The sequence below is a fragment of the Trichosurus vulpecula genome, chromosome 2 (assembly GCF_011100635.1).
Source record: "Trichosurus vulpecula isolate mTriVul1 chromosome 2, mTriVul1.pri, whole genome shotgun sequence".
Taxonomy (NCBI): domain Eukaryota; kingdom Metazoa; phylum Chordata; class Mammalia; order Diprotodontia; family Phalangeridae; genus Trichosurus; species Trichosurus vulpecula.
Window position 1 is genome coordinate 191,921,457 of NC_050574.1, and position 26,049 is coordinate 191,947,505.

At 40.9% G+C, this 26,049-nt stretch overlaps 1 protein-coding gene across 1 annotated transcript in view; it reads left to right on the forward strand.

Moving 5' to 3' along the window:
• The window catches only part of LOC118836883 (WD repeat-containing protein on Y chromosome-like), a 175,262-nt gene that overhangs the window by 99,346 nt on the left and 49,867 nt on the right, over positions 1-26,049 (forward strand). Inside the window, exons 11-14 of the mRNA XM_036744003.1 lie at positions 5,421-5,667; positions 9,927-10,032; positions 19,306-19,457; positions 23,925-24,027. Coding sequence (XP_036599898.1) covers positions 5,421-5,667; positions 9,927-10,032; positions 19,306-19,457; positions 23,925-24,027 — 608 coding nt within the window. The remainder of the gene's footprint in view (positions 1-5,420; positions 5,668-9,926; positions 10,033-19,305; positions 19,458-23,924; positions 24,028-26,049) is intronic.

Consider the following 26,049-nt stretch of genomic DNA (forward strand, 5'->3'; position numbering starts at 1 on the left):
ATGGCCATTTTATGTACCACATGAAATTTCACACTAGACTGAAGAAATAAAGATGTCACATGTCTTCTGAGGCACTGCCAAGTACTGCCCTAGAACCAGGCCCTAAGCCTCATTGGTGCTCTGAAATGTTTTGATCTTGTGAGACAGTGCTCTATATCTAACAGCTATATTGACTACATTTTCAGAACCAAAAATCTGACCAAGGATAGTCCTTTTGCAAAGACTAATTAGAAGTATAACTTTTTTTCAAATAAAGATATCAGAAAAATCTAGAATATATGACCACTGTTCTGTTGTCTCAGCTGCTCAATGACTGGAACTGAGAGTCACACCCCATTCCAGCCCAGCCCAGAGCAACTGCTGCTGCAGATAGTGTGGGCAAGGCCTCTTGAGTTTGAATTCCTGGAGGTCCATAGGATAAGGGCAATGGGATAAGGAATATGAGTGAGCAGTATGAAGGAGGGAACAGAGTCAGATGTCACCAAGTATAAGCTGTAGTATTTTGTAAGGATTTATTCCATAGAATGAGATAGTAAATTCAGATGTGATATGCTGAAATCCAATCCATTGACCATTTATTAAGTACCTTTTAGGTAGAAGGAAGCATCCTAGGTGCTAAGGATACAAAGAGAAAATGAAAAATAGTCCCTGCCCTCAAGGAACTTACCTTCTAGTGGTGGGATAAAACACACATAAGTGTGTACATTGAAAGCTAAGGGATTGCCAATCAATTGGGGAATGGCTGAGAAAATTATGCTTTATGAATATAATGAAATTTTATTGTGCTCTAAGAAATGACAAAAGAGATGGTCTCAGAGAAAACTGGGAAGACTTGTATGAATAGATGCAGGGTGAAGTCAGCAGAACCAGGAGAACAATTCATACAATAACACTGTAAAGAAAAACAACATTGAAAGACTTAGAAACTCTGATCAATGCATTAATCAACCATAATTCCAGAGGACTAATGATGAGAATGCTACCCACTTTCTAACAGAGAAGTGATGGATACAGTATATAGAGCAAGGCATACATTTTTGGACCAGGCCAATGTGGGCATTTATTTGGCTTGATGCTGCATATTTGTTACAAAGATTTTATTTATTTATTAATTTATTCTTCTTTTAGGAGGGTGTGGTGAGGAAGGAGGAAGAAGAGAGGTGGGACAGAAAGAAAATAAATGCTCGTTAATTTAAAAAATAAAATTTAATCTTAAAAAATTATACACATGATAATTCCAGAAGGAGAAAAAGAACTTTAACAACAGTGGGAACCACCAAAGCTTTCTCATAGGAGATGGCACATAAGCTAGAACTAGGAGGAAGCTAGGGATTCTAAGAGGAGGAAGTAAGGAGGGAATAAATTCCAGGTATTGGGAGACAGCCTGTAAAAAAACAGAGGCAGAAGATCAGACCAGAACATAAGCTGAGTTGCTAAGTTAAAGCTAATGCATCTTAGTAAATATAATAGAATTGGAGGGATATCTAATAAGCAGCAGGAAAGAAATGCTTGTTTCTTCAAGGATTGCTGAGAGTAGTCTGATTTTCAAGGCTTGCAAATGTGGTCCTGATGGATCAGATACAGATAATAGTTGAACTCAACTAATATTTAAGCTGATCTGTTATTTTCTAAAACCCAGACAATTATTTGATGCACCAGGGACTATGTTTCAATATCAAGTTGATATGATCAATGAGAATAATTATTTTTTAAGTTCCATGAGTCTGAAGGTATGTTCTCATCATTTTGGCCCTTTGAGACCAGATTTCTAATACCTTGCATCTTATTTGATTGTGCTGACGATGCAGCAGGGGCAACTAATGTTTCTTGATTCCCTAAGTCTTTTCTAATCATTATAGGATAGCTTGTTTAAATTTGCTGCAAGTCCAATCATGTATTTTAAATCAGTAGTTATGTGCTTCAATCAGGTAATTTTCCCTTTGTTGGAATTCTCTTGATTAGGGAATCTTATGGGTAATTGCTGGGAAATGTGTCAGACTTGTAGTTTATAATAACAGGTGCATATCCAAATAAGACCAATCAACACCCAACTAATTGCCGAAGTCATAAATTATAAAGACAGTTACCTAAAAAAAAACAGATTAAGAAATTAAGATTTCTCTGCCTTTTTGTTATAAGCCAGTGGTTCTTAACCTTTATTGTGTCCTGGACCTTTTTGGCAATCTGGTAAAGCCTGTGGACCCCTTCTCAGGATAATGTTTTTAAATGCATAAAATACATAAGATTACAAAGAAAACCAATCACATTGAAGAACAATTTTCGGGATGGGATTTTCAAAATATTAAGAAAACAAGTAAATTGATCCTAGGTTAAGAATCCCTGCCAAATCCCTTGAAAAGAATTTGGGTATTATCGGGTACAGGAATGTGGTGCAGTGTCAGACATGACTTAAAAATGACTGAATAACAGCAACTGGGGGCAGGAATCTGCCTAGCACATGCCAAACTGGGGAAGAGAATGATGATAACTCACTGTTAGGGCTTTAAGATTTATGAATCACTTTCTAAAGATAACCCCAAGAGATCGGTATCAAATGAAATAATGTATGTCAAGTGCTTTGCAAATGTCAAATTGTTATGTAAGTTGTCACTTTTCTTTATTACCAGAAGTAATGCAAATATCATTATCCCCATTTTGTAAATAAGCATATTGAGGCTTGGGAAGGGTAAGTGTCATTGACAAAGTCATTGTCCAGCAAGTGGTACATCTGGGACTTGAACTCATATCCTCTGACTCCAAGTCCAGACCTCTTTCCATTATACCACATAGCTTTTGTTGTTATTAAGTCACAGTTGTGTCTGTCTCTTTGTGACCCCATTTTGGGTTTTCTTGTCAAAGATACTGGAGCAGTTTGCCATTTCCTTCTTCAGTTCATTTTACATATGAAGAAACCAAGGTAAACGGGTTAAGTGACTTTCCCAGGGTCACACAGCTAGTAAGTCTCTGACGCTGGATTTGAACTCATCTTCCTGACTCCAGGTCTGACGCGCTATCCACTGCACCACCTAGCTACCCACACAGCTTTAATAAGCAACTAATTTGTTTTATTTTATAAATATATGTATATATCTATTGGCGTATAGAACTCTTTCCTTCTAGTCTTCTTTTTGGTAAGGCATATGTCTGAAACCTCTAAGAGACACTGCGACCATGTGGGGCCATCAGTTCAGCCATTCGTTGAACCTGTCCATATTGGTGGGAATTAACTGAATTCACTGGTCATAGCAATTAAACAGTTGAACCAAATAACTCAAGTATATACAGACTTTATTTAGAGGACCCTCTATTACCAAAGATAACTCCTTGGCTTTTTTTCTGTACTCCATTTATCTACCAGTAAGGGGGGGGAGGAATAAATAATACATGAACAGCATTAAATTCATATTCCCTGTGATACTGTAACAACTTGAGAAAGTTCTCCAGCACATTGGAGAGATACTTTATGAAAGTGTTGTGGAAAAGACGTGCATAAGAATTACACAGGAGGAAAGGATATGAACAGGCAGTTTTCATAGGAAGAAATTAAAGATATCTATAGGCATATGAAAAAATGCTCTAAATCACTATTGATTAGAGAAATGCAAATCAAAAAAACTCTTAGGTACCAAATCTCTCCTGTCAGATTGGCTAACATGACCAAAAAGGAAAATGATAAATGCTGGAGAGGATGTGGGAAAATTGGAACACTGTTACATTGTTGGTGGAGTTGTGAACTGATACAGCCATTCTGGAGAGCAATTTGGAACTATACTCAATTGGCTATAAAAATGTGCATACCCTTTGACCCAGCAACACCACTTCAAGGGCTATATCCCAAAGAGATCATACAAGTGGGAAAGGAACCCATATGTACAAAAATATTTATAGCAGCTCTTTTTGTGGTGGCAAAGAATTGGAACTCAAGGGGATGCCCATCAATTGGGGAATGGCTAAACAAATTATGGTACATGGATGTAATGGAATACTATTGTGCTATAAGAAATGAGGAGCAGATGGACTTCATCATAACCTGAGATGGCATATACGAACTGATGCTGAGTGAGGGGAGCAGAACCAGGAGATCATTATACACGATTATAGACACACAGTATTTGTAAGGAACTATACCCAAAGGGCTATAAAACTTTGATAGACTTGACTCCTGTCAATGCAACGTTCAAAGATGGCTCCAAAAGACTCATGATGGAAAAAGCTGTGCACACCCAGAGAAAGAATTATGGAGTCTGAATGCAGATTGAGGCAAACTTTTTGTGCTCTCTTTCTTTTTTTAATTTTTCCTTTTTTTTTTTTGGTTTTGTTTCTCCTTTCTCATGATTCATTCCATTGGTTATAGTTCTTCTTTACAACTGGTCTATTATGTAAATAAATTCAAGGTGAAGGTATATGTAGGACATCTTGGGAGGTTGGGGGGAAGAGTGGGAGGGAGAGAAAATTTGGAACCCAAAAACTTGGGGAACTGAATATTGTAAACTAAAAATAAAAAAATAAATTTAAAAAAAGAAAAAAAAAGAATTATACAGGAGGAGAAAGTATTGAGGGGTTATCATCTGTACCAATAAAAGTAATATTCACATCAGTGAGATCGTAGATCCATCTAAATACCTAATTTATTGGGAAATAAGGTATTATTCATTGGACATAAGAGGTGCACTTCTTGAGTTAGGAGATGTAGAGTTGCAAAGAATCTGAAGAGGTCATGTAGTCTAGACCTATGCCTTCTGGCAAGACGGCCCTTAAACCATTCCAATGTGGCACAGTGGATAAAGTGCTCTACTTGGAGTCAGAAAGACCAGAGTTCAAATTCTGCCTCAGTTTCTTAATAACTGTAAGACTGTGGGCAAATCTCCTAATCTCTCTCACCTTCAGTTTCCTTATCTGTAAAATGGGGATAATAATGATATTTGCTTGACAGGATTATTGTGAAGATCAGATGAAATAATGTTTAAAAAAGCCCTCTATAAATGCTAGCTACATTAGCTATTATAGCGATAAGAACCTAACTTGTTTAAAGTCCTCCAGAGGAGATTCTATAACTTTCCCCTAAGAACCTATTTCACTGTTTAACAGACTGGAAAATGTTCCCTAAAAATTCCTCAGGCTGCAGCTTAACAGCATGTCCCTGCTTAAGGTTTAATTGGAACTGCATTTCCTTCTTGATGCCCTCTCACCCCCTACATGGTGCTAAGTTGCCTCTTTCTGGAAGACATACGGGAATTGGTTTTCTTTCCTGTGGAAATAGTTTCCATTCTCCAGCTCAGAATATCTACATTCTCATAACCTGAGGCAGAAGATGACAGTGACAGTCCTCTCCAAAAGCAAGCCCAGAACCTTCAAAAGTCTCTGACTCAGCTGAAAACTAGCCAGCTTTATTTAATAGCTTTTTGGTTTTTTGCTTTCAGGGTGTACCACTGGAACAACAAACGTTGAGCAAAAGATGAAGGAAATAAAAGATGTTAAGAAAGATGGAAAAGTAAGAAAATGGCACCAAACATCCCTTGGTCTGCCCCAGAGGCGAGCAGATGGCGATCAGACAGTTTTCCGAGTACATAAAGGAGTCAAAGCATTTTCCTTCTGTAAAAGAAACAACTTGCTACTAACTGGTGGAATGGATCGAATAATTCGAATCTGGAACCCTTATGTTCCAAGGTAAGGTTTCTCTCTCCTCTCCGGGACATACTATATGCTGCCAGATCAACAAAAAACAACCCTGGAGTTTCTTAAGTAGAATTTAAGTATCTCCAAGAAGTTCCTTTGGCAGCCCAAAATATCTCCTTAGTACCACCTGATCCTTCATGTGACCATTAAAAATTCAACCTTTTGGGTTAAGGAGCACTTCTTTTAAAATGCAAATAGTCTGAGAAGTTTCTTTAATAAACATCCATTGTTTGTTAAGCTTCTACCCTGTGAAGGGCAATGTTCTAGGTGCAAAGTCATTTTTCTTCAGTTATGTCTGACTATTCATGACTCCTTTTGGGGTTTTCTTGGCCAACAATACTGGTGTGGTTTTCTATTTGCTTCTCCAGCTCATTTCACAAATGCAGAAACTGAGGCAAACAGGGTAAAATGACTTGCCCAGGGTCACACAGCTAATAAGTATCTAAGGCCAGATTTGAACTTGGGAAGATGAGAGTCTTCCTGACTCTAGCCCAGAACTCTATCCACTGGGCCACCTTCCTGCACATTATGATCTTTACCCTCTAGGAACTTACCAACTAATAAGAGGGGAAAGACATGTTCATAGTAATAATGTCATGTTCATCCCAGTTGTGCCATTTACTAGTTGCATGATCATAAAAACTCACCTGATTTTTCTGAGCCTCAGACAAGTCACTTTATGTTTCTAAGCCTCAGTTTTCTTATTTTAAAATGATAATAAAAATGTCCATAGTACTTACCTCACAGGGTGAGGTCTAAGTGGGATAATGAACGAAATGTGCTTTGCAAACCTTAATGTCCTATATAAATGCCAGTTATTGTTGTTGTAAGTGTTTTCATCCCTCTTCTACAAACAAGGAAACAGATAAATGGCTTGCCCAGGACCTCCCACGTGGTAAATGTATTAACAAGAATTCAAACCTAGTTCTGCTACTATGATACACCTGACTCTCTTACAGTACAGCATACCGCCCCTATATGTCTGCTATTAGCTGGACTATGAAAAAGGCAGATGGGAGGTTTAGAAAATGTACCAGGAGAAATTTGAGAGGGAAAAGGTTCCTTCCAATGACAGGAATGGTGCCTGAGCTAAATTCAAGTGCAGAAACTTAGAGGAAGATAGCATAGAGGAAGGTAAGGGTTTCAACAAATAGAGATGTTGAAGGAGTGCATCTCAAGCAAATGGAATGGTCTCTGCAAATACATGAAGGTTGGAGAGGCAGGATGAAATTGAGAAGTAGCAAGGAATCTAATTTGGCCAGAATATAGTGTGTACAAAGATAGGGATGCAAAATGAGGCTGGAAAGGTAGGTTGCAGCAGAACAGTAAGGGGTGCAGAGAGGGGCATTTAAATGTCACACTAAGGAACTTTTATTTTATTTAGAGGTAATAGGGAGCCACTGATGGTTTCTGACCAGGGAAATAAAATCACACCCATGCACTAGGAAATTACTCTGGAAGTGGTGTGAAAGATGAATCAGAAAGGGGAGAGACTGGAAGTAGGAAAAGCATTTATAAAGCTATCCTGATAATCCAAATGAGAGGTAATAAGCATCTAAATTTGGAAGGTGTCTGTGAGATGAGAAGAGGGAACAGAATCAAAAGATATAACCAAGGTAAAATTGACAGTACTTGGCAATTGACTATATGTGGGAAGTGAGGAAGAAGGAAGAATCAAAAATGACTACAAGATTTCAAGTCTTGGTAGGTGAGAACAGGAAGTGCCATCCACAAAAACAGGGAAGCTGGCAAAGAGGCAGATTTGGGGGAGGGATGAATATTAGTTCAGTTTGAATAGTGTTAGGTTAGATCTGATGGCTGGACATCCAAGGGGAGCTGTCCATCCAGCTAGTAGAATTGTGGAATTGGAGCTGAGAAAAGATCTGGGTTGTGTGTGTGGATTGTGGAGACATCCACATAGATGTGATCATTGAATCCATTGCAGAGGAAGAGCTCACCAAAGAAGTGAGTATAAGATCAGGAAAGAAGAGGCTTGAGGACAGAATCTTGAAGAAAACTTAGGGAGTTAAAAAAGATGAACCAGCAAAACATAACAAAACCAAAAACCAACCAAACAACTCAAGAAAGAAGAGTCAGACAGTTAAGAGAAGCATCAAGAGAAAGCAATATTTTAAAAAAAGCCAAAAGAAGAGACAGTATCAAGGAGAAGGAGTTAAGAATGTTGGAGTCTGTAAGTCATTCATAACTCAGTGCAGGTTGTTTTAATCAGTCTTGATTTTCTTCTTACAATGAATGGGGATCCATTAGGGCTGAGGGTAATAATACTGGGGGAGAGGGGGCAGGAAGGGATCAAGGATATAAAGGTAACATTTGGGGCATAGTACTTCACAGAAAGAGCAGATGAGGTGGAGCATCTTAGCTGGGAGCAACTACCAACAAGAGGAAGACATTGCAAAGCTAAGAAACCAGAGCTGGAAGTAGAAAGAAGAGGCAGTAGCAAAGAAAAACTTTGTCTAATTCATAATTTTGTGCAGGTCAAACTCTGAAGACTTTCCCATGTTCCAAATCTTAAGTGAATTCGAGAATCCCTTACTACATAGGCTTCTATTAGACTGAATTTTACAGAGGTTTAGAGGATATTATTAGGCAGTCCCCTTAATCAAGTGCAATAAATAAGAATGCATATATCCATATCCAAAGATTCCCTTCTTGGATAGTACTTCCATGGATTGTCCCTGAGATCTTATTAATCACTAGGACCTTCTCCTTTCCTCTGGTTTACTCTTGTTCATATCTCTGGGTCACCTTGGTTGACTGGGATTACATCCATACCTAGTCATTGAGTATGGTTGTTCAGCCTTATCTGGGATAATAGCTTGCCCATTTCTAGAAGGAAGCAAAGAATCAGAGACCTCAGAATAACAACAAGAAGAACTAACATTTATATAGTGCTTATTATATGCCAGGCACAGTACTAAACGCTTTACAATTATCTCACTTGATCTTCGCAACAACCCTAGAAAGTAGGTGCTATTATTCTCCCCATTTTACAAATGTGGAAACTGAGGCAAACAGAAGTTAAGTGGCTTGCCCAAGGCCACATAGCTAGTAAGTGTCTGAAGCCAGATTTTAATTCAGTGCTTTCTGACTCCAGCCAGGGTACTCTATCTGCTATTCCACTTAGCTATCTCAGAAGTCATCTCTAGTCCAACACATATCCAAAAAGAATCCCCACTCCAACTTACCTGACAAGGAGTAGTCCAGTCTTTGCTTAAATGCCTCCTGTGGCATAACTAGACAATACCAAGCTGCATAGCTACACAGGCTATCATACCAGAAAGAGGTGGAGTGCCATCAGCTCTCCCTTATTTGTCATCAAGCTCCCACCTCCCCATTGCGAGTCATTATGGTCATATCCTTCATGAGTTTGCATCAAGGATGGAGCCATACTTTCTGTGTATGCTGTGTGAACAGCAGGTACTCAGTAAATGCCAACTAGCAATTTGCTAATTTATAGTCTTGGGGGTTGGGAAGAAAGGAGAAGATTCTTTGATTCTATAAATTGGTCTAGAGGGGTGGGCGTAGGTGGGAAAAAACAAGTACAGCTTTTGAAATTTATACAAATTGCAGAGATTTAAAGTTATGGCTCTGCATCATGCACCCTGTAGAGCGAGAGATGCTTGCTACTCCCACTCTTCCCATATTCCTCTTCCCTTAAGTTCCTGTTTACCTTTAATGCGAGACCATTAACTCGCTTCCCAGCCACATAGTTCAGAAAAGATTTCCTTCATCACTCTTTTTGTCCTCAGTGAAGCACACCCCACCTTCCCACCCAGCTCACATATCATGATATCATTGAGAGCAAGGCAGCAGCGTATTGGAAACTCTTGGCAAATGACTGAATAAATCTTGCTTAGTGTTCCTATGTCCGCTGGAATTTTCTGTTGTTCTCTAAACACTGTTAACACCTGCCTTTGTGAAGTTACAACAACCTGTTTTGGAATCCAGCCCAAGTCGACCCTCTCCTCTCTACCTCCTGGGCCTTCTGCCTTTTGTGGTAACCTTGTCCATGGTTGGAGCGACAGAGCTGAGGGCTTCGTCTCACACTGAGTTATGTTGCTATAGCTGGGTATTATCTGTTTCAGCCCTTTTATCCCACAATGAAATATCCTTGAACCCTCCTCCAGGTTGAATAGAAGCACCAGATCAGAGCCAAGTTCAGTCTGATGTTTTCATTTGGAAATAACAGGTGAAACACAACTCAATTGTTTGTTCTTTTTACATTCTAGAAAACCAACAGGCATGCTGAAAAGCCACCTTGCTCCAGTGTTTTACCTCCACATAGCAGCAGAGGAGAAAAGAATATTTTCGATGTCCACTGACAATACAGTCAAGGTTTTTCCCCTTTTGGTATTACATGTAGTAACATATACAGATCAGCACCTGTGCTTTGTTGTCTAGGTCTTGCCTGTTGTCAGCTTTGGGGAGTCTCACTGTGGCAACATGAATAAATAGCACTTGAAATGAAGGGAGGGGATGTGGAAGGGAAACCCAGTTGGCAACTGGAAAATGAATACCACTGGGCATCTTAAGCTTGATGCATGGAAGTGGCTCTCAGGGTATTTTGGCATAGACCTCAAGACCTCCAAGGAAAAGAGGAGGTTCTTACCAGCTGTAGCTTTTATATATTGAAATCCGAATAGGAGATCTTTCTGAGAATTTGGCGCCAAATTTAAATATACCCCAAATTATTAAGGATCCCTCCATCTCATGTTAAGGACCCCCTCTCCATACCCAGTGATGAGTGCTCTCTCTCTCTTTGTTATATAATTTTGTATTTGCATAACTGTATATGTGTTCTATTTCCTTCTAGAATGCAAACTTCTGGAGGGAAGAGGCTACTTTGTCATTCTTTCTATTCTCAGCAACTAGGACAGTGCCTAGTGCATTTGGGTGGGGTAAAGAGCAGACCTTTGATTTCATTGGCGAGGGGAGATCCCACTCTGGAAACTCCTTACACTGAAGCAAATCAGCAACTTTTCTCTAACTTACAACCTTAAGGAGTTGTCACTGAGAAGTTAAGTGACTTCTCCATGGTCACCCAGGTAGTACAGGACAAAGGTGGAATTTCAACCTAAGTATGTGTGACACCAAGCTCAGCCCTCCCACTAGGTAGCCATGCTGTTATTTATCAAGAACATAATAACTAGTCAGTCAATAAGCATTTACTAAATGTCTGCTATGTGCCAGGCATGTGCTAAGTGAATTTAATGTTTTTTGAATCAATCAGAAGTCCAATGTGAGGAGACATGAAAAGATGAGGTAAAAGAAGGGTTGGGTTTTTTTAAAAAAAATTTAATTTTAATTCCCCAAAGGACAAAGGAATCTTCTACCATCATCTGACCCCAATTTTAAAAGATTCCACTGTATCTTGGGAATTATAATGACAGAAATATCACCCATCATTATTCACTTGGCATTTGCCTCTCACTTTATGTTTCTGAGTATAGGAATGTGGGATTTACATCTGTAGGGGACCTTAGAGATTATGAGGTCCAACTCCCTCATTTTACAGATATGGGACCTGAGGCTCAGAGATTATTAAGTAACTTATCCAGGGTCATATAGCCAGTATTTGTTGAAGGCAGGACCTAAACACAGGTCTTCCTGGCTCATAGGCAAGCTCTCTAACTACTCTACAACCCTGACTTTTTTTGAGTCAATCAGGGCTAAGTGACTTTCCCAGGGTCACTCAGCTAGCATCTGAGGCTGGATTTGAACTTAGATCTTCTTGACTCCAGGAACAGTGCTCTATCCACTGTACCACCTAGCTGATCTACCACACTGATTCTTATGGAGAAATTTGTCAAAACGATGATTTGTTCTCCTTTACATAAAAAAGTGAGACAACCTCCTAATTGCATCAGAAGTCATCTCTAATCCAAAACATACCTGAAAAGAGTCCCTACTCCAAGATACCTGATCAAGAATAATGCAGTCTTTGCTTAAATACCTCCAGTAAGGGGAAACCTGTCCTGACAGTGGTCATAACTTGACCATATCAAGGTGGCTACAGAGTCTGCGATAACGGAGGGGTATATCGCTATCAGTCCAGGCCATGTGAAATATTTGCCAATGGAAGTTCTGGGTTTGTATCATACTCTCTTCACACATTCCTTGTTACCTACATTAGCCCATGTTTATTATATGGCTGGACAGGATTAGGAGTGGGGCAATCAGAGGAAGATTCCATTCAACATTTATCAAGTGCTGTTACTAGGTACTGAGAAAGATATGATGATAAATAAGAACTTAGAGTCTGGAAGGGAGACATAGCAAGTATACAGAATTTCAGAATTGGAAAAGACTCGAGGCTGCCATAGAAAACCATATACCTGAACAAGACCACCCCTCCAAAATTTATCTGGCAAGTAGTCACCTAGTTTTGCTCAAAGACCACTAGTAAGAGAAATCTCCCAAGGCAGACCATTCCATTTTTAATACCTCTTATAATTAGAAAGGACAAGTAGGTGGCACAGTGGATAGAGTGCTGGGCCTAGAGTCAGGAAGACCTGAGTTCAAATCTGGCTTCAGACACTTACTAGCTGTGTGACCCTGGGCTAGTCACTCAACCCTGTTTGCCTCAGTTTCCTCATTTATAAAATGAGCTGGTGAAGGAAATGGCAAACTACTCCATTATCTTTTCTAAGAAAACCCCAAATGGGGTCATGAGGAGTCAGACATGACTGAAAAACAATTCAGCAACAACAACATGATTAGGAAAGTTTTCTACACAACATGCAGTATTTAACATAGAGGCTTTCTCGAAATGAAAATTTATTGCTGTATATTTTTAATTCTATCTCACATTGTGCTGTGCACACGACATTTTTTCTTTTCTTATTTTATATTTAAGTTTTAATATTTAAGTTTACAATGTTTCCTTTTCTGTTCTTATTATGTATTTAAGTTTTAGTATTCAAGTCTAAAATAAAAAAGAAAGGTTTTTCTTATATCAAACCTGAATATTTTTCTTTGAAATTCTACCTGTTACCCCTGTGTCCTCAGATCAAGCAAAACAAGCCTAATATTTCTTCCATATTATAGCCCTTCAAATACTTTAAAACAGCCAGTGTTGCTCTGGTAAACATTTAACAACTGGCTTTCTTGGAGAAAAAATGTATTGATGGCACAGTTTAAAGTTGAATCTGTGTTGTTAACATTTAGACAATCAATGAAGCCTGGATTTGTAGCATTTCCTGATTTTCAAGGTGTAAATGCTCACACTGAAAATAGCAATTGGCTCTTGAGGGCTCTAGTCATCTTGTCCTCCCCTACCCTGCCAAATCTTTTCTTCTACAGCTCAAATATCTCCTCATCCTTCAGTCAATTCCCATATGACATGGACTCAAGGTCCTTCACTATCCTGGTTGCCTACCTCTGAGTGTACTCTAGCTTATCAATGCCCTTCCTAAAAATTGGTGTCCAGAGGCAAAAGCAGTATTCCAGAAGTGGAATATTGACTAAACCTCTCTTGGTAGTGCTCATTGTTTCAGTCGTATCCTATTCTTCTTGACCCCATTTGGGGTTTTCTTGGCAGAGATACTGGAGTGGTTGGACGTTTCTTTCTCTAGCTCATTTTGCATACAATGAACTGAGGCAAACAGGGTTAAGTTCCTTGCCTGGGGTCACACAGCTAGGAAGTGTCTGAGGCTGGATTTGAACTCAGATCTTCCTGACTCTTTGTCCAGCACCCTGTCCACTGTGCCCCCTCACTGCCCCAAACCTCTTTTAGTCTAGGACAAGTTTCTAAGACTCTAAGTTTTACACAGGTTATGATTTGCTTCAGTGAAGTATTGACACGACTAGACTTCTGTGATGTTGAAGGGGAGTGGTATGGTAAGATCTGGACCTATGATGGGCCAGGATGAGAAAACTACCAGCAGCAGATGATTTTTTTATTCATATGAATTTAAAGAAGGTGTCTTCTACTGCCCTGGAAGAAATAATTTGGTGAAATAAAAAGAACCCTGGTTCTAGACTTGGAAGACCTGGGTTCTAGTCTTGCTTCTGACACTACTACCTATGGAACCTTGGGTGAGTCCCCTGTCTGGATCTCAGTTTCTTCATCTGTAAATGGAGGGGTTGGGATAGATGACCTCTGAGGTCTCTTCTAGATCTATATCTGTCCTCCCATTGTTCTATGATCTCACTGACTTTTACATGACATAGCTGTTTCTCACCCCCAAGAGAGTGACGACCGAGAGACAGGACTTACTCACAGCAACATTGGCTCATGGCACACACCCCTCACCCCCAAATCTAATGGTCTGAGTGGGAGGGCTTGGCAATGGTACACAGACTTGGCAAGTAAACTGAGTGGAAGGAGACGATGGAAAGGAAAGCTAATAAACTACATCCTCCCTGCCCCATGCTGCCCCAGGTATATTATTAGTGAATTCAGATACAACAGAATTATGCCTCCCTCTAGAGAAAACTAACCTCACAACTGTGGAGGCCATGCCTTTGCCCTGCTTTCCAGAAAATGAGCCTGTGTAGAAGAAGATTTAGTGAACTAGATGACTTCAAGAAATCCTCCCAAACACATAATTCCATGAAGGTGCTTTGGTGGTTTGCATTATGTAAACATTGGATTGTCTATTCTAGAGAGTAGAGTAGGGCACATGGTAGGTGCTTGATATACATCTGTTTGATCTATTAACTAATTAATTTACTTCATCTCAGATGATGATCAGGTCTATTTTTTTTTGTCTCTCCATTTTTGGTTGGCTTTTTTTTTGAGACTGGGTATTCCTATCCCACCTAGGCTAGAAATGCAACAGTCACTCTCCTGGGTCCAGTCTCTACTACTGGTTGACATGGAAGCTCTGACCTGCTCCATTTTTGACCTGGGTCAGCTTGTCTCTCTTTAAGCAGCCCCTGCTCCTGGGGGCTCACTATATTGGAACCAGAAATAGTGTGAACGCCTGATTGGCTCAAGACCTACTACAGCTGAGAACTCTTGAACTCAAGGGCTCCACCAGCCTCAGCTTCTCCAGCAACAGGGATTATAGGCATTATAATCCACTGCATCCCACCATGATTCTTATGTGGGTGGACTGGACAAGCTAGAGGCCCCCAAAGTCAACTTAAGCTCTATACAATGATCTTAAGTTTCAAGGGCAAGGTTATTCTCCCCAATTTCTTGAGGAAAAAACTGAGATATATTGTTCAGGCATTTCTGATTCTTCATATCCCCATTGGGGGTTTTCTTGACTGTGATACTGAAGTGATTTGCCATTTCCTTCTCCAGCTCATTTTATAGATGAGGAAACTGAGGCAAAGAGGATGAAATGTCTTGCCTAGAGTCACATAGCTAGCAAGTGTCTGAGGCCAGATTTGAACCATGAAGATGTCTTCCTGATTCCAAGCCCAGCACTCTATCCACTGTGCCACCTAGCAGCCCCAAACTGGGATATAGCAAGGCTAGATTTAGTTGCCCAAGGTCACATATTCATTAATATAGCAAGGAACCCTACTTCCCCCTTAGTCTCCTGGGCAAACATAACTAATACCGTAAGATTTGCAAATTTTGTTTTGATAAACATCATAAAAAATTAAATGCATGAAAAGGCATTAACAATTTCCTTCAGATTTCCATTTGAAAGCTTCATTTTTTAAACACTCCAAAGAAGTGTTTTTTCCCCTAAATTGCCTTTGCTCTCCAGTCATGGAAACTGTATGTGTGGGTAGGTGTCATATATTCTACTTTATTTCCCATGTGTCTTTCCATATTTTCCCAATCTGTATCCATCATTACGAGATTAACATCTTGCCTGTGATGATTCAGGCACATTTGAATCACTTCCTAAAATTTATTTAAAATACACTGAAATCATATCCTTGAAATATGGTGTGTAAGTTGCTTCTTAATATATTATTCTTATTCAATACACATTAATCATAGAAGGCCCAAACAGCTGAATGTGGCATCTTTGCTTTTTTAAAATTGCTTTTTCAGTCCATATGTTCCACTTTCCTAATTCATGGAAACCCCTTACAAGGACTTCCTGAGTGCTGTTAGCCTTCTTAAATGTACATACAATTTCTTGAGTCTTTAGTCTCACTTTTTTGTCTTGCGACATGTAAGAATGATTTTGGAATAAGAAGACCTGGGTGCAAATCCTACCCAGGTGATCATGAGTAAGTCCTTATTATATTGCCCTGGACCTTAACTTCCTTATCTATATAATAGGGGAAGGGAAGAGAAGGGCAACCAGATAGTCTCTGAGATCTCTCCCAGTTCTGAATCTGAGATCTTATGGTCCTATTTGATATTTTCTGGGCACGTAAAAATACCAACTGAAAAAGAAGCTACCATACAGGAAAGGGTGTGAGAACAGGAAGAAGACCATTCCTGAGTTGTACAAATATTTATTTTGGACGTAACTAAGGTTAGTCCCTGACAAAATTTTAAGTGTATCTTTGCTACTTCCTCTTTGTTCCTTTCTCCCTACTCTTCCAAATCTCTCCTTTGCCCAGGCTGCCCATTGTGACACCACCACACCCCTAGACCTGCCCTCCCTGGGCAATACCATCTATTCTGAAATGATCTTCCCTCCAATCCCGGCAAAATTCCCATTTCCTCAGTGCTCTAAGAAAACCAGCTGATGAGCTAATTCATACTGAAGTGTAAATGACCAGTGATATTAAAAATAATGATAGTGATTTGTATAGTACTCTAAGGTAATCAAGTGCTTTCCATGTCACCTGTAAGAAAAGATAGTAGGGTATCTGGTTTTGCTCCCGCAGAAGCTCTCCATATAGCTGAGTTAAAGTTTACCTACCAAGACAATGGCCATCCTGGTTTCAGGGAGACTAGAGAGGCTAAACCAGTTGAACCAGTCCAAGCTTATCATGTCAGTTCAAGGGTCAGGTCCTGGTCAATTGTCCAGGCCTACTGATCTGCATAATTTGCATATGTTAAAGAGGGAAGATAGGGAAATAAAGAATGTAGATTAATCCTAACTCAGACAAGGAAGATAGAACTAAATAACTTCACTTTTGCTTCTGTATCCTTATTATCCTAACTATGTAAACTGTGTAGCTTAAGAAAAGTATGTAGAAAAGTTAAGAATGTAAACTAATCCTAAGTCAAACAAGGATGGAGGAACTGGTTACCCTCACTCCTGCTTCTGTATCAGGGTGTGTGCTTCTAGTAGCACTGTACCTGCTCTCTCAAGAGGAGTTTGATAAATGCGTTTCTCTGCCCATTCTGGTCCTGAGTTCTTTGGGTGAGAATGGGCAAGTGATGTGGATCTTCCTATGGTTATGCTACCAGGAAAGCAATGAGCTGTGGAAGCTCATCTCAGGCTTACTTCCTGACCCTGCCTTGGGGGGTCTTGTCATCCCCATAGCAGTGTTAAGGGGTTTGCCACTTGGGTCTTCCTCAGGGAGTCCTGTGGTCTGTACAGCCTTCTTAAGGGGCCATCACTTGGGCCTTCCTCAGGGTCTAACCCTGCCTAGGAAGCCCTGTGATCCCTACAGATTAAGGGGGCTACCACTTGGGCTCCCTCAGGGAGACCTGCAGTCTGCACAGCCTTCCTTAGGGGTTATCACTTGGGTCTTTCTCATGGTCAAACCCTAGAAAGTCTTGTGATCCCCACAACTATACCAATCTACTTCCTCAGGATCTGACCCTGCCTAGGGAGGGCCTGTGATCCCCACAGACTAAGGGACCATCACATGGTTCTTCCTCAGGTTTTGGCCCTGCCCAAGAAACCCTGTGATCCCCACAACCATGTTTCTCACATCACCTTAATTTGACGACTTAATTTCTTCCTCCCAGAGGTAGCTATATTTTAAAAGATGTTTGTTGCAGTTGTGACAAACAGATAATTATTAAGTATCTACAATGTGCATTATGTATCAAATATCTACAATTCATTCATTCCTTCAAAAAGCATTTATCAATTACCTATGTTCCAGACACTGTGCTAGGGGATCCGAGGACTGAGAAGGCAAAAATGAAACGGCCCCTGTCCTCAACGAACTTATATTCTTTTGACAGAGCACTGTGATAGGCACTGGGTGGGGGCGGAGGGTGGGGGATACAAAGTTAGATAAAACATGGTTCTTGCCTTCAATGACCTTCCAGTCCTGCACGAAGATAAGACAACAACACAGATAACTTTAGTTTACTAGCTTTCCCTCGACATTCCAGTTCAATCACCAATATGTTCTGACCAGTTGATGTAAAACATAGCTTCAGATACTGAACTGAGGACAAGCCAGGGATATAACCCTAGACCCCTATTCTGCCCACAGCTAGACAACAGTGTGATAGTCTCTGTATCGATGCACCGGTTATTTCAAGAGTAAACATGCTAAGTTCGTCAGAGTTATAAAACAAAGTGCCATATGAGGCAGGAGGGGGAAGTTACCATGGGGGAGGGGGAGGAGACAGACCAGGAAAGGCTTCCTGGAGGAGTTGGCATTTGAACTGATATTTAAAGAAAGGATGAAAATTCAATAAGAAAAAAGGAGGAGGGAAGGCATTCCAGGAGTTGGGAATAGCACAAGCAAAAGCCTAGAGGCATGAGAATATGGTGCGTAGTCAAGGAAGAGATTCAGCTGGTTAGGTTGAATCAGAGAGAATGCATAGAGGGGAATAATTAAAATGAATATATCAAGTTTTTTTTCTTTTTATATTTTATTTTGTTACAATTACATGTAAAAATATTTTTAACATAACTTAAAAAAAAATCTTGAGTAGCAAATTCTCTTCTTCCCTTTCTCCTGTCTCTTCTCTCTCCTTGAGAAGGCAGGAGATTTGATATAGATTATACATGTGCAGTCATGCAAAACATATTTCCAGAATATATCAAGTTTTAAAAGTCCAGTCTGTGTGAGGCAAGTAGGTGGATGAGCATTCTTTGCATCAAGGATTTCTGGATAGAATCCTTTAAAGAGAAAAAAAAGCACTGATATCCTTCCCAGAGTTTCAGGCAGTCAGTTAATAAGATCTTTATGATAAAAAATTATATGTTTGGCCTAGGAGATTGCCCAGACTGAATGTCGAGTTTCCTTGCATTTATTTAGACTTACTCTCTTTATATTTATTCTATATATACTAATGTACCTGCTCGTCCCCTCCTTCCCCGCTCCCATTACAATGTAAGCCCCTTGAAAGTAGCAATTGTTTCATTCACTGTGTTTGTGTCCCCAGTGCCTAGCATAGTGCCTGGCATGTAATAGGCACTGGTTAATTACTTGATTGAACTAGAGATATAAAAGTCAGTACTCCCTGGCAGCCTCAGCATCGCAAAAGAATTCTCCAGAGTTTGGGATGAAAAGGTGGGAACATGGTTGGAGAGTGAAATTCTCCACAGAAGATCCCAGGAGTCTGTTCAATTTGCAATGCACATGGGCTAAGGGGATATTTTTTATTTATTTGATTTTTTTTTCTTTTTGGGGCAAGGGATTTTATAGATGCAAATTTATGACAGAGGCTAGACCTTCACCTCTACCATACAACAGATGGCTGCTTTGCATAAGCATGAAACACAGTGGGGGCCTTTCCAGGAACAAAGTGCCTGCTTCTTAGATGAACACCCCCTCGGGGGCATGTGACTCTGAATGACACTTGCCCTCTGTCTTCCCACCTAGATCTGGGATCTCAAGAACCACAACTGCTTGTTCTCTGCCTGCCCCAAAGCCAGCGGCATCCAGGGGGAGCTTACAGCTTGTCACTACCTGTCCAACATCAAAGCTCTGTGTGTTGCCACAGATTCTGTCTCTCTCCTGCATCTAAGGATGAGGTATGTGACTTGGCTTGTCAGCCTAAAGAGGTCAGCTCTCCTGCAGAGGATATTGGGTATATGCTACCCTTCTGAGGCCTTCGGTCTCACTCCTGTCTTCCCCTATCCTTGTCGTCATCCCTCAGTATGAAGTCATATTGTAAGCCCAAAGGGATCACCCATCTATTGGCCAAGTGATCCATGCAGATGATTGAGATAACTAGGATTCTTTCACCAGTTGTGTGGAGATGACAGGTGGTGCGGTAGAAGGTAGTCTCTTTGTAAGTGCATTTCCCTTGGGGGAGGTAGATCAGAGAGTCTTTCCCTGATCTTCAAGAAGTTTAGGAGGAAAAGGGGTAGGGCTTAGAGAAGAGTATCACAAAACTAGAACCCTGGGGGCGGTTGTGCCATGTGGCACCATAGACCAGTGGAGGACCTTGAAGCAAGGGGGGAAAACATCTTCTCAGGGACTTTCCTGAGTATCTCCTTAGATACTGACACCCTGGGCCAAAGCCCTATTCACCCCATGCCAGTTACGGCTCTGATGGAAGGTACACCTTTGGCTAAATGTTGTACATGAGAAGAGCGAATAACATTTGATCTGATTTACAGGCTCTTTACTAATTTTATCTCATGGTCCAAGGACGTTAATTTGCTCCTCTCGGAAGAGCCCCAGCAGCCTGACTACTACATCACCATTGATATTAGTGCTTGAAGCTAGATGTCAAGGGAGTACATTAAAAGTAAACTTCAGAAAGGAACCCATTCCACGGGACGATGACATCTAGCACAGATTGTGGCCGGGGGCGCGGTGGGGGATGGAAGCGAACTTATTTCAGCATCGTTGTGAAACAGCCCCAGTCTCCAGTGTCAAAAGTCAGATGCCGGCTGGTGCTTTTGTTTTCCCCCAAGCCTTGCTGTCCTTGCTTTCCCTCTCACTCCTCTCTTACCCCTAACTCTCATTCCGCTTCGTGCCTCCTCTCTCGAGGCGCTCTTCCTCCTCTCCATCTTCTCTCTCACCCTCTCTCTCGCCTTCCCCAATATCGTTCTGTAACTCGAGGACAGAATCCTAGAGAAGAGCAGCAATGGGCTCTCATCACGTCCCTCTCTCCAGAGCGGGGCCACGAAGTCCGAAGGATCATCTCATCGGAGCGTCTGAGCCTTGATCTCAGTAATTAAGTATTAGTGATCAGATCATAACTAGCATTGACACAGCACTTTAAAGTTTACAAGCACTTTACAGATATGATCTAGTTTTGTATTGACAACAACCCAGGAAGGTAGGTGCTGTCTGTATAATGGGGATGATCTTTCTTTCTTTCTCCCTTTTTTTTGGAGGGGGGAAGGCAGGGCAATTGAGGTTAAGGGACTTGCCCAAGGTCACCCAGTGTGTCAAGTGTCTGAGGCCGGATTCGAACTCAGGTCCTCCTAACTCCAGGGCCAGTGCTCTAATCACTGCACCACCTAGCTGCCCCAGGGGATGACCTTATCATCCCCATTTTGCAGATGAGGAAACTGAGGCAGACAAGAGGTTAAGTGATTTTTTTCCCAGGGTCACACAGTGTCTGAGACTGGATTTGAACTCAGGTCTTCCTGACTCCAGGTCCAGTGATAGAGTAGAAATTGTGATGGGGCAACAGAAAGCAACTCATGTAGAATTGCCCAGACCAGGGATGAGGCCCTCTAGGTCCTCAAGTGCGGCCCTTTGACTGAATCCAAACTTCACGGAACAATTCCTCTTAATAAAAGGATTTGTTCTGTAAAACTTGGACTCAGTCAAAAGGCCACACCCGAGGACCTAGAAAGCCACAGGTTTGCCACCCTTGGCCCAGACCCTCTTGGAGGGCTACCCCTTCCCCCAAGGGCATGCCATAGTTTCACTGGATTTAGAACTATATACACCCTTGCCGATCATCTCACCCAAAACTCTCATGAATTTAGTGATTCATAAAGGGACAATGAGGGTGTGGTGGTCATGCCCATTTTGTGGAGCCCAGACTTGCCTTCCCGTCATGGCCCTGCAGCCCTGAAAAGAGTAATGTAATGGGAAACTAGATTTATTGTATGCCTTACTGAGCATATATAGCTCTGGCTAGCCATGGAGAATGGACTCGACACACATACGTATCTCAAGGAAATTTCTCTTCCTGGATACATCTCCTTATATATTTTAGGACTCAGTGTGGTATGGTGAGCAGAACACTGGACTTGGAGTTAGGAAGACCAAGGTTCGAATCTTGCCTCAGACTTCAGTTCTCTGGGCCTTCCTTTCCCCATCGGCAAAAGGAGGAGGTTGGAGTCAGCGACTTCTCCCTTTCAGCTCTAAACCTATGATCATACGATCTTATAAGGCACTTCCCATTCTCCTCTCTTCTGATGATGTTCTCAGCTCACTCCTCCCTCACCCCTGGCTGAACTCCACTTAAACAGTTGAGGTGGCTAGGCAGCAGAGGATAGAGCCCTGGGCCTGGAGTTAGCGAGATCTGAGTTCAAATTTGGCTTCAGACACTTACTAGCTGTGTGACCCTGGGCAGGTCACTTAACCCTCTTTGCCTCAGTTTTCCTCAGCTGGAAAATAGGGATCATAATAGCTCTTAGGGTCATTCTGAGGATCACGTGAGATAATATTTGTAAAGCACTTAGCACAGGGCCTGGCACATAGTAGGCACTTTATAAATGCTTGTTTCCTTTCTTTCCTCCTGAACATCAGGGGCAGATGTCTTGTCTCTGTTGCTATTTGCTACAGTAGCTTTGCACGTGTCTTACCACTCTATTGTCTTGGTAACTTGCCAAGACTAGAAGATCATTGCTTCTGTTCATTCTTAGTCCTGAGTTTCTTTTCTGGCCATCAATCTTTCCTTGTCTTTCACTGATGATCCATTCTTATTATGGCCCTTCTTGTGGGTATCTCTCCATTAATGTCCTCCTTATAGATATCAGGTGTCACTCATAGGTCAGTTTCTTATATAAAGGCCTTTATTTCTCTGCCTGTCAGATCTTCACCCTCTACCTAGCTAAGGGGAACAGTAGAGTCAAAAAGTTCTAAGTTCACATTCTGCTTACGAGACCAACTGTGTCTGTGTGACCCTGGGCAAGTCACTTAACCCTTCCTAGACTCAGTTTCCTCATCTGTGAAATTATATTACCCCACAAGGTTGTTATGAGGATCAAATGAAATAACATATTAAACTGCTTTGCAAAGTTTAAAGCACTCTATATACATACAAGCTATTATTAATGATTAAGAGAATATATTTAAAATCATATCTTTTTAACATAAAGCTTGCTTAGTTAACATACCTTCCTGGACTGGCATTTTGCTCAAACTTTTTCTTGCCTCAGCCTTTGACTAGTTTTTCTTAGCCGGTATAACACCCTTGGCCTGGATCTCTGCAGAAATCCCTTTTTGTGTCTGCTTAAAGTTTCACAAACACCAAATGTCACCTTGTATCCCTAGCAAGAGATTGCTATTCTATGGGTCTATTTTATAGAGTCAGGAAGAAATTTCAGAACTGATGCCTGGCTGTTAGGAATTGAGAGACTATTTTGGAAAGGGGTTTTTCAAGAGGGAACAAAGACTGAGGCATAGCTGATGGTGATCACAGTGCTTTTGTCAGGGCACAGTGACACGAAACACTAGTGGAAATAAGAGTTAGTTGAGGGATATGAGAGGGCCTCAATTTATACACAGAACATGGTGATAGAGCAGTGATGGAAGGATCGCATAGAGAGTTGAGGAGAGGAAAAATAAGTGAATCTGGGGTGAAGCTGAATTCAGGGCGTCTACATGGGAGAATGAAGGAGAGAGTAGGTCGATGTATATACCAGGAGAAGGAATGTAATTCCTGGCTGTGCATTGAGTTTGATCTGAAAGAAAATGAATACAATGGAAATGTGGTGATCCCCCACCTCCATTATCATAGACATACATACAGACATAAACACGCACATTCTCTCTCTCTGTCTCTCTCTCTGTCTCTCTGTCTCTCTTTCTCTCTCTGTCTCTCTCTCTCCTGTCTCTCTATTTGTCTCTGTCTCCTTGTCTCTCTGCCTGTCTATCGTTATCTCTTTGTGTCTCTCTCTATTTCTCTGTTTCTCTGTCTGTTTCTGTATGTGTCTCTCTCCTGTCTCTGTCTCTCTGTTTGTCTCTGTCTGTCTCTGTTTCTCTGTCTGTCTCTGTCTGTCTCTCTCCTGTCTCTGTCTCCCTTTTTGTCTCTCTCTTCCTGTCTCTCTTTGTCTTCCTCTGTCTCTGTTTCTTTGTCTGTCTGGGGGTATTGGGGGCAAAGGTTATAACTCAGATTTTTGTCTCATACTATTTACCAAGTACAATGTACCTAAAACATTCATTTTCTCAGTCCCCAGTTCTTCCTAGTTTATTCTGAAGATGGGTGGAAGGATGACCCAAGCCACAGAATAAATAGGATGGTGGGAGGAAGCCTCTAGATTGGTTTTGGTTTTCATGAACTAATTTTGTTTTTCATGCTCTAGAGCTCGCCCTGAGCCTCACCTGGTGGTTTCTCATAAGGAGCCTGTAGTGTGCTGCAGATACAACAAGACATTTGGACATGTGGTTAGCTGCTCGGAAGGGTCTGTAAGTATCAGGTCATTCCAAAAGTGGTAATGATATCTCTGAGTGGTGGGACACCTAGGGCAAGTGAGGCAGGTAGGCAGCATAGACTCTCACAGCTGAGCCTCCCCTTAGAAACCTAAGCGTGAAGACTTAGTGACTAAAGCAAGGGAAACCAAAGAATTATTTCTTAAACAACTGCTATGAGTTCACCCTTTATCCTCCTGTGAAGTAGAAAAAAGAAATAGAAGGTGTTGTTTTCAAAGATTTTCATTTTCTACCTATGGCCACCATGTCAATGACTACCAGAGGCAGTGAGTAATTTGGTACATTTTCCATTTTCACAGACCTTATTTCTTTAGTTAACAACAGATGCATTAGAGAAACAATATGGCGCAGCACAGAAGTTCTCAAACTCTTTGGTGTGAGGACTCTTTTATACTTCTAAAACTTGTTGAGGGCTCCTTTATACTCTTAAAAAGAGCTTTTGTTTATTTGGGTTATATCTACCAATATTTACTACAGTATCAATGGAAATGACAAAAATCTAAAATTTTTTATTATTTTTAAAATAATAATAAACCCATTACATGTTAACATAACTATTTTATTAAATGTAATTATATTTTCCAAAACCAAAAATATTAAAATAAAAACACCTTCACAGATAACTATAATACAAGTAAGAATATAAGAGAATAGGAAAGAGCCAAACAGTGTAGTGTAAAGAAATTGAAAGATAAAAACCAAAAGCAATGCAAGCATTTATTAAGCATTTACTATCTTCCAGGTGCTAAGTAGTAGGAATACGAATACGAATACAAGCTTTGCCCTCAAAGAGCTTACATTCTAATGGAAGATGACATGTTAGAGGAAGCTGAAGAGCAAGTGGGTTGGGTGGAGAGAGGAGGGAACCTGACTAGGGACCACAACAGAGGAAGTCTGAAGTCCAAAGTACAGCCTGGAACCGAATGAAAACATGACTGGTCTGGGGGGTTCTGGGAAGAACCATTTAATCAGAGGGTGAGGCTGCAGGGATGGAGGGTACTTCCAGTGTGTAAATTTCAGATCTGGAATGAGTTTCCAGGATGAAGAAGTTTCTAGGGAATACAGAGGAAGTCCAGGATTCAGCCTAGAGAGGAATGAGGAGAGGATATCATTTCTAGCTGAGGACACTAGGAAAGGCTTTGTGGAGCAGGTGTCACCTGACCTGGGCCTTGAAGGAAGTGAGGGATTTCAACAGCTGGAGATGTCAGGAGGGATAAATGGAGGCCTGGAGGACAGCAGTGAGCAGAAGTACTGATTGGGGTAGCTTTAATTACCTAGGTTGAGCTTTAGTCATCTCAAATTGAAATTAATTATTTTGTGGTTTCTATGGCAGGCAGCTAAAAGTCCTTCTCTTGAATAAATACCAGCATAGGATGAATCTTGCTTCTTATAATGTTTTGTGTATAGGCCCAACTACCCTACTTTCCAAAATAATTGGCTTTGCTGAGGCCTCCTTATCTCTACATTTATTTCAGCTCCTCTCGCAAGCCACATACGTTTTTATTTTCTCTGCATATGTTCTTGCCATATGTCTGCCTAGTGGAACAGTAATGTCAATAAGCATCACATTTTTTATTAATTCTATCAATAGATTATCTGGTCTGTTGGTCAGAGTCTATTTGAGTTCATGGCTCCATCCCAAGGTATCTCAGAGCAGCTACTTTCCAGTACATTCTTGAGCTTGTAAACATATTAAACTGTTTTTCTCCCACTATGTCTAATATATGTCATTCATTCTAGTGAAACAGTCTGCTCACTGTCCCCAGATACACTATGCTCATTCCTTCCTCCATGCCTTTTCTCATGCTTCTATTCTGCCTTAAAGACCCCCATCTTTCCCTTCTTCTATCCAAATCCTGTTGAACCTTGAAGGTCCAGCTGAAGTCTTGCTCCCTCCGTGAAGCCTTCTCTTTTACTATGCTAGATTATCCAATCTCTCACCATTCCTGCATTTATGTGGCACTATACCACATATTTGGGCATTTACGAGTATGATAC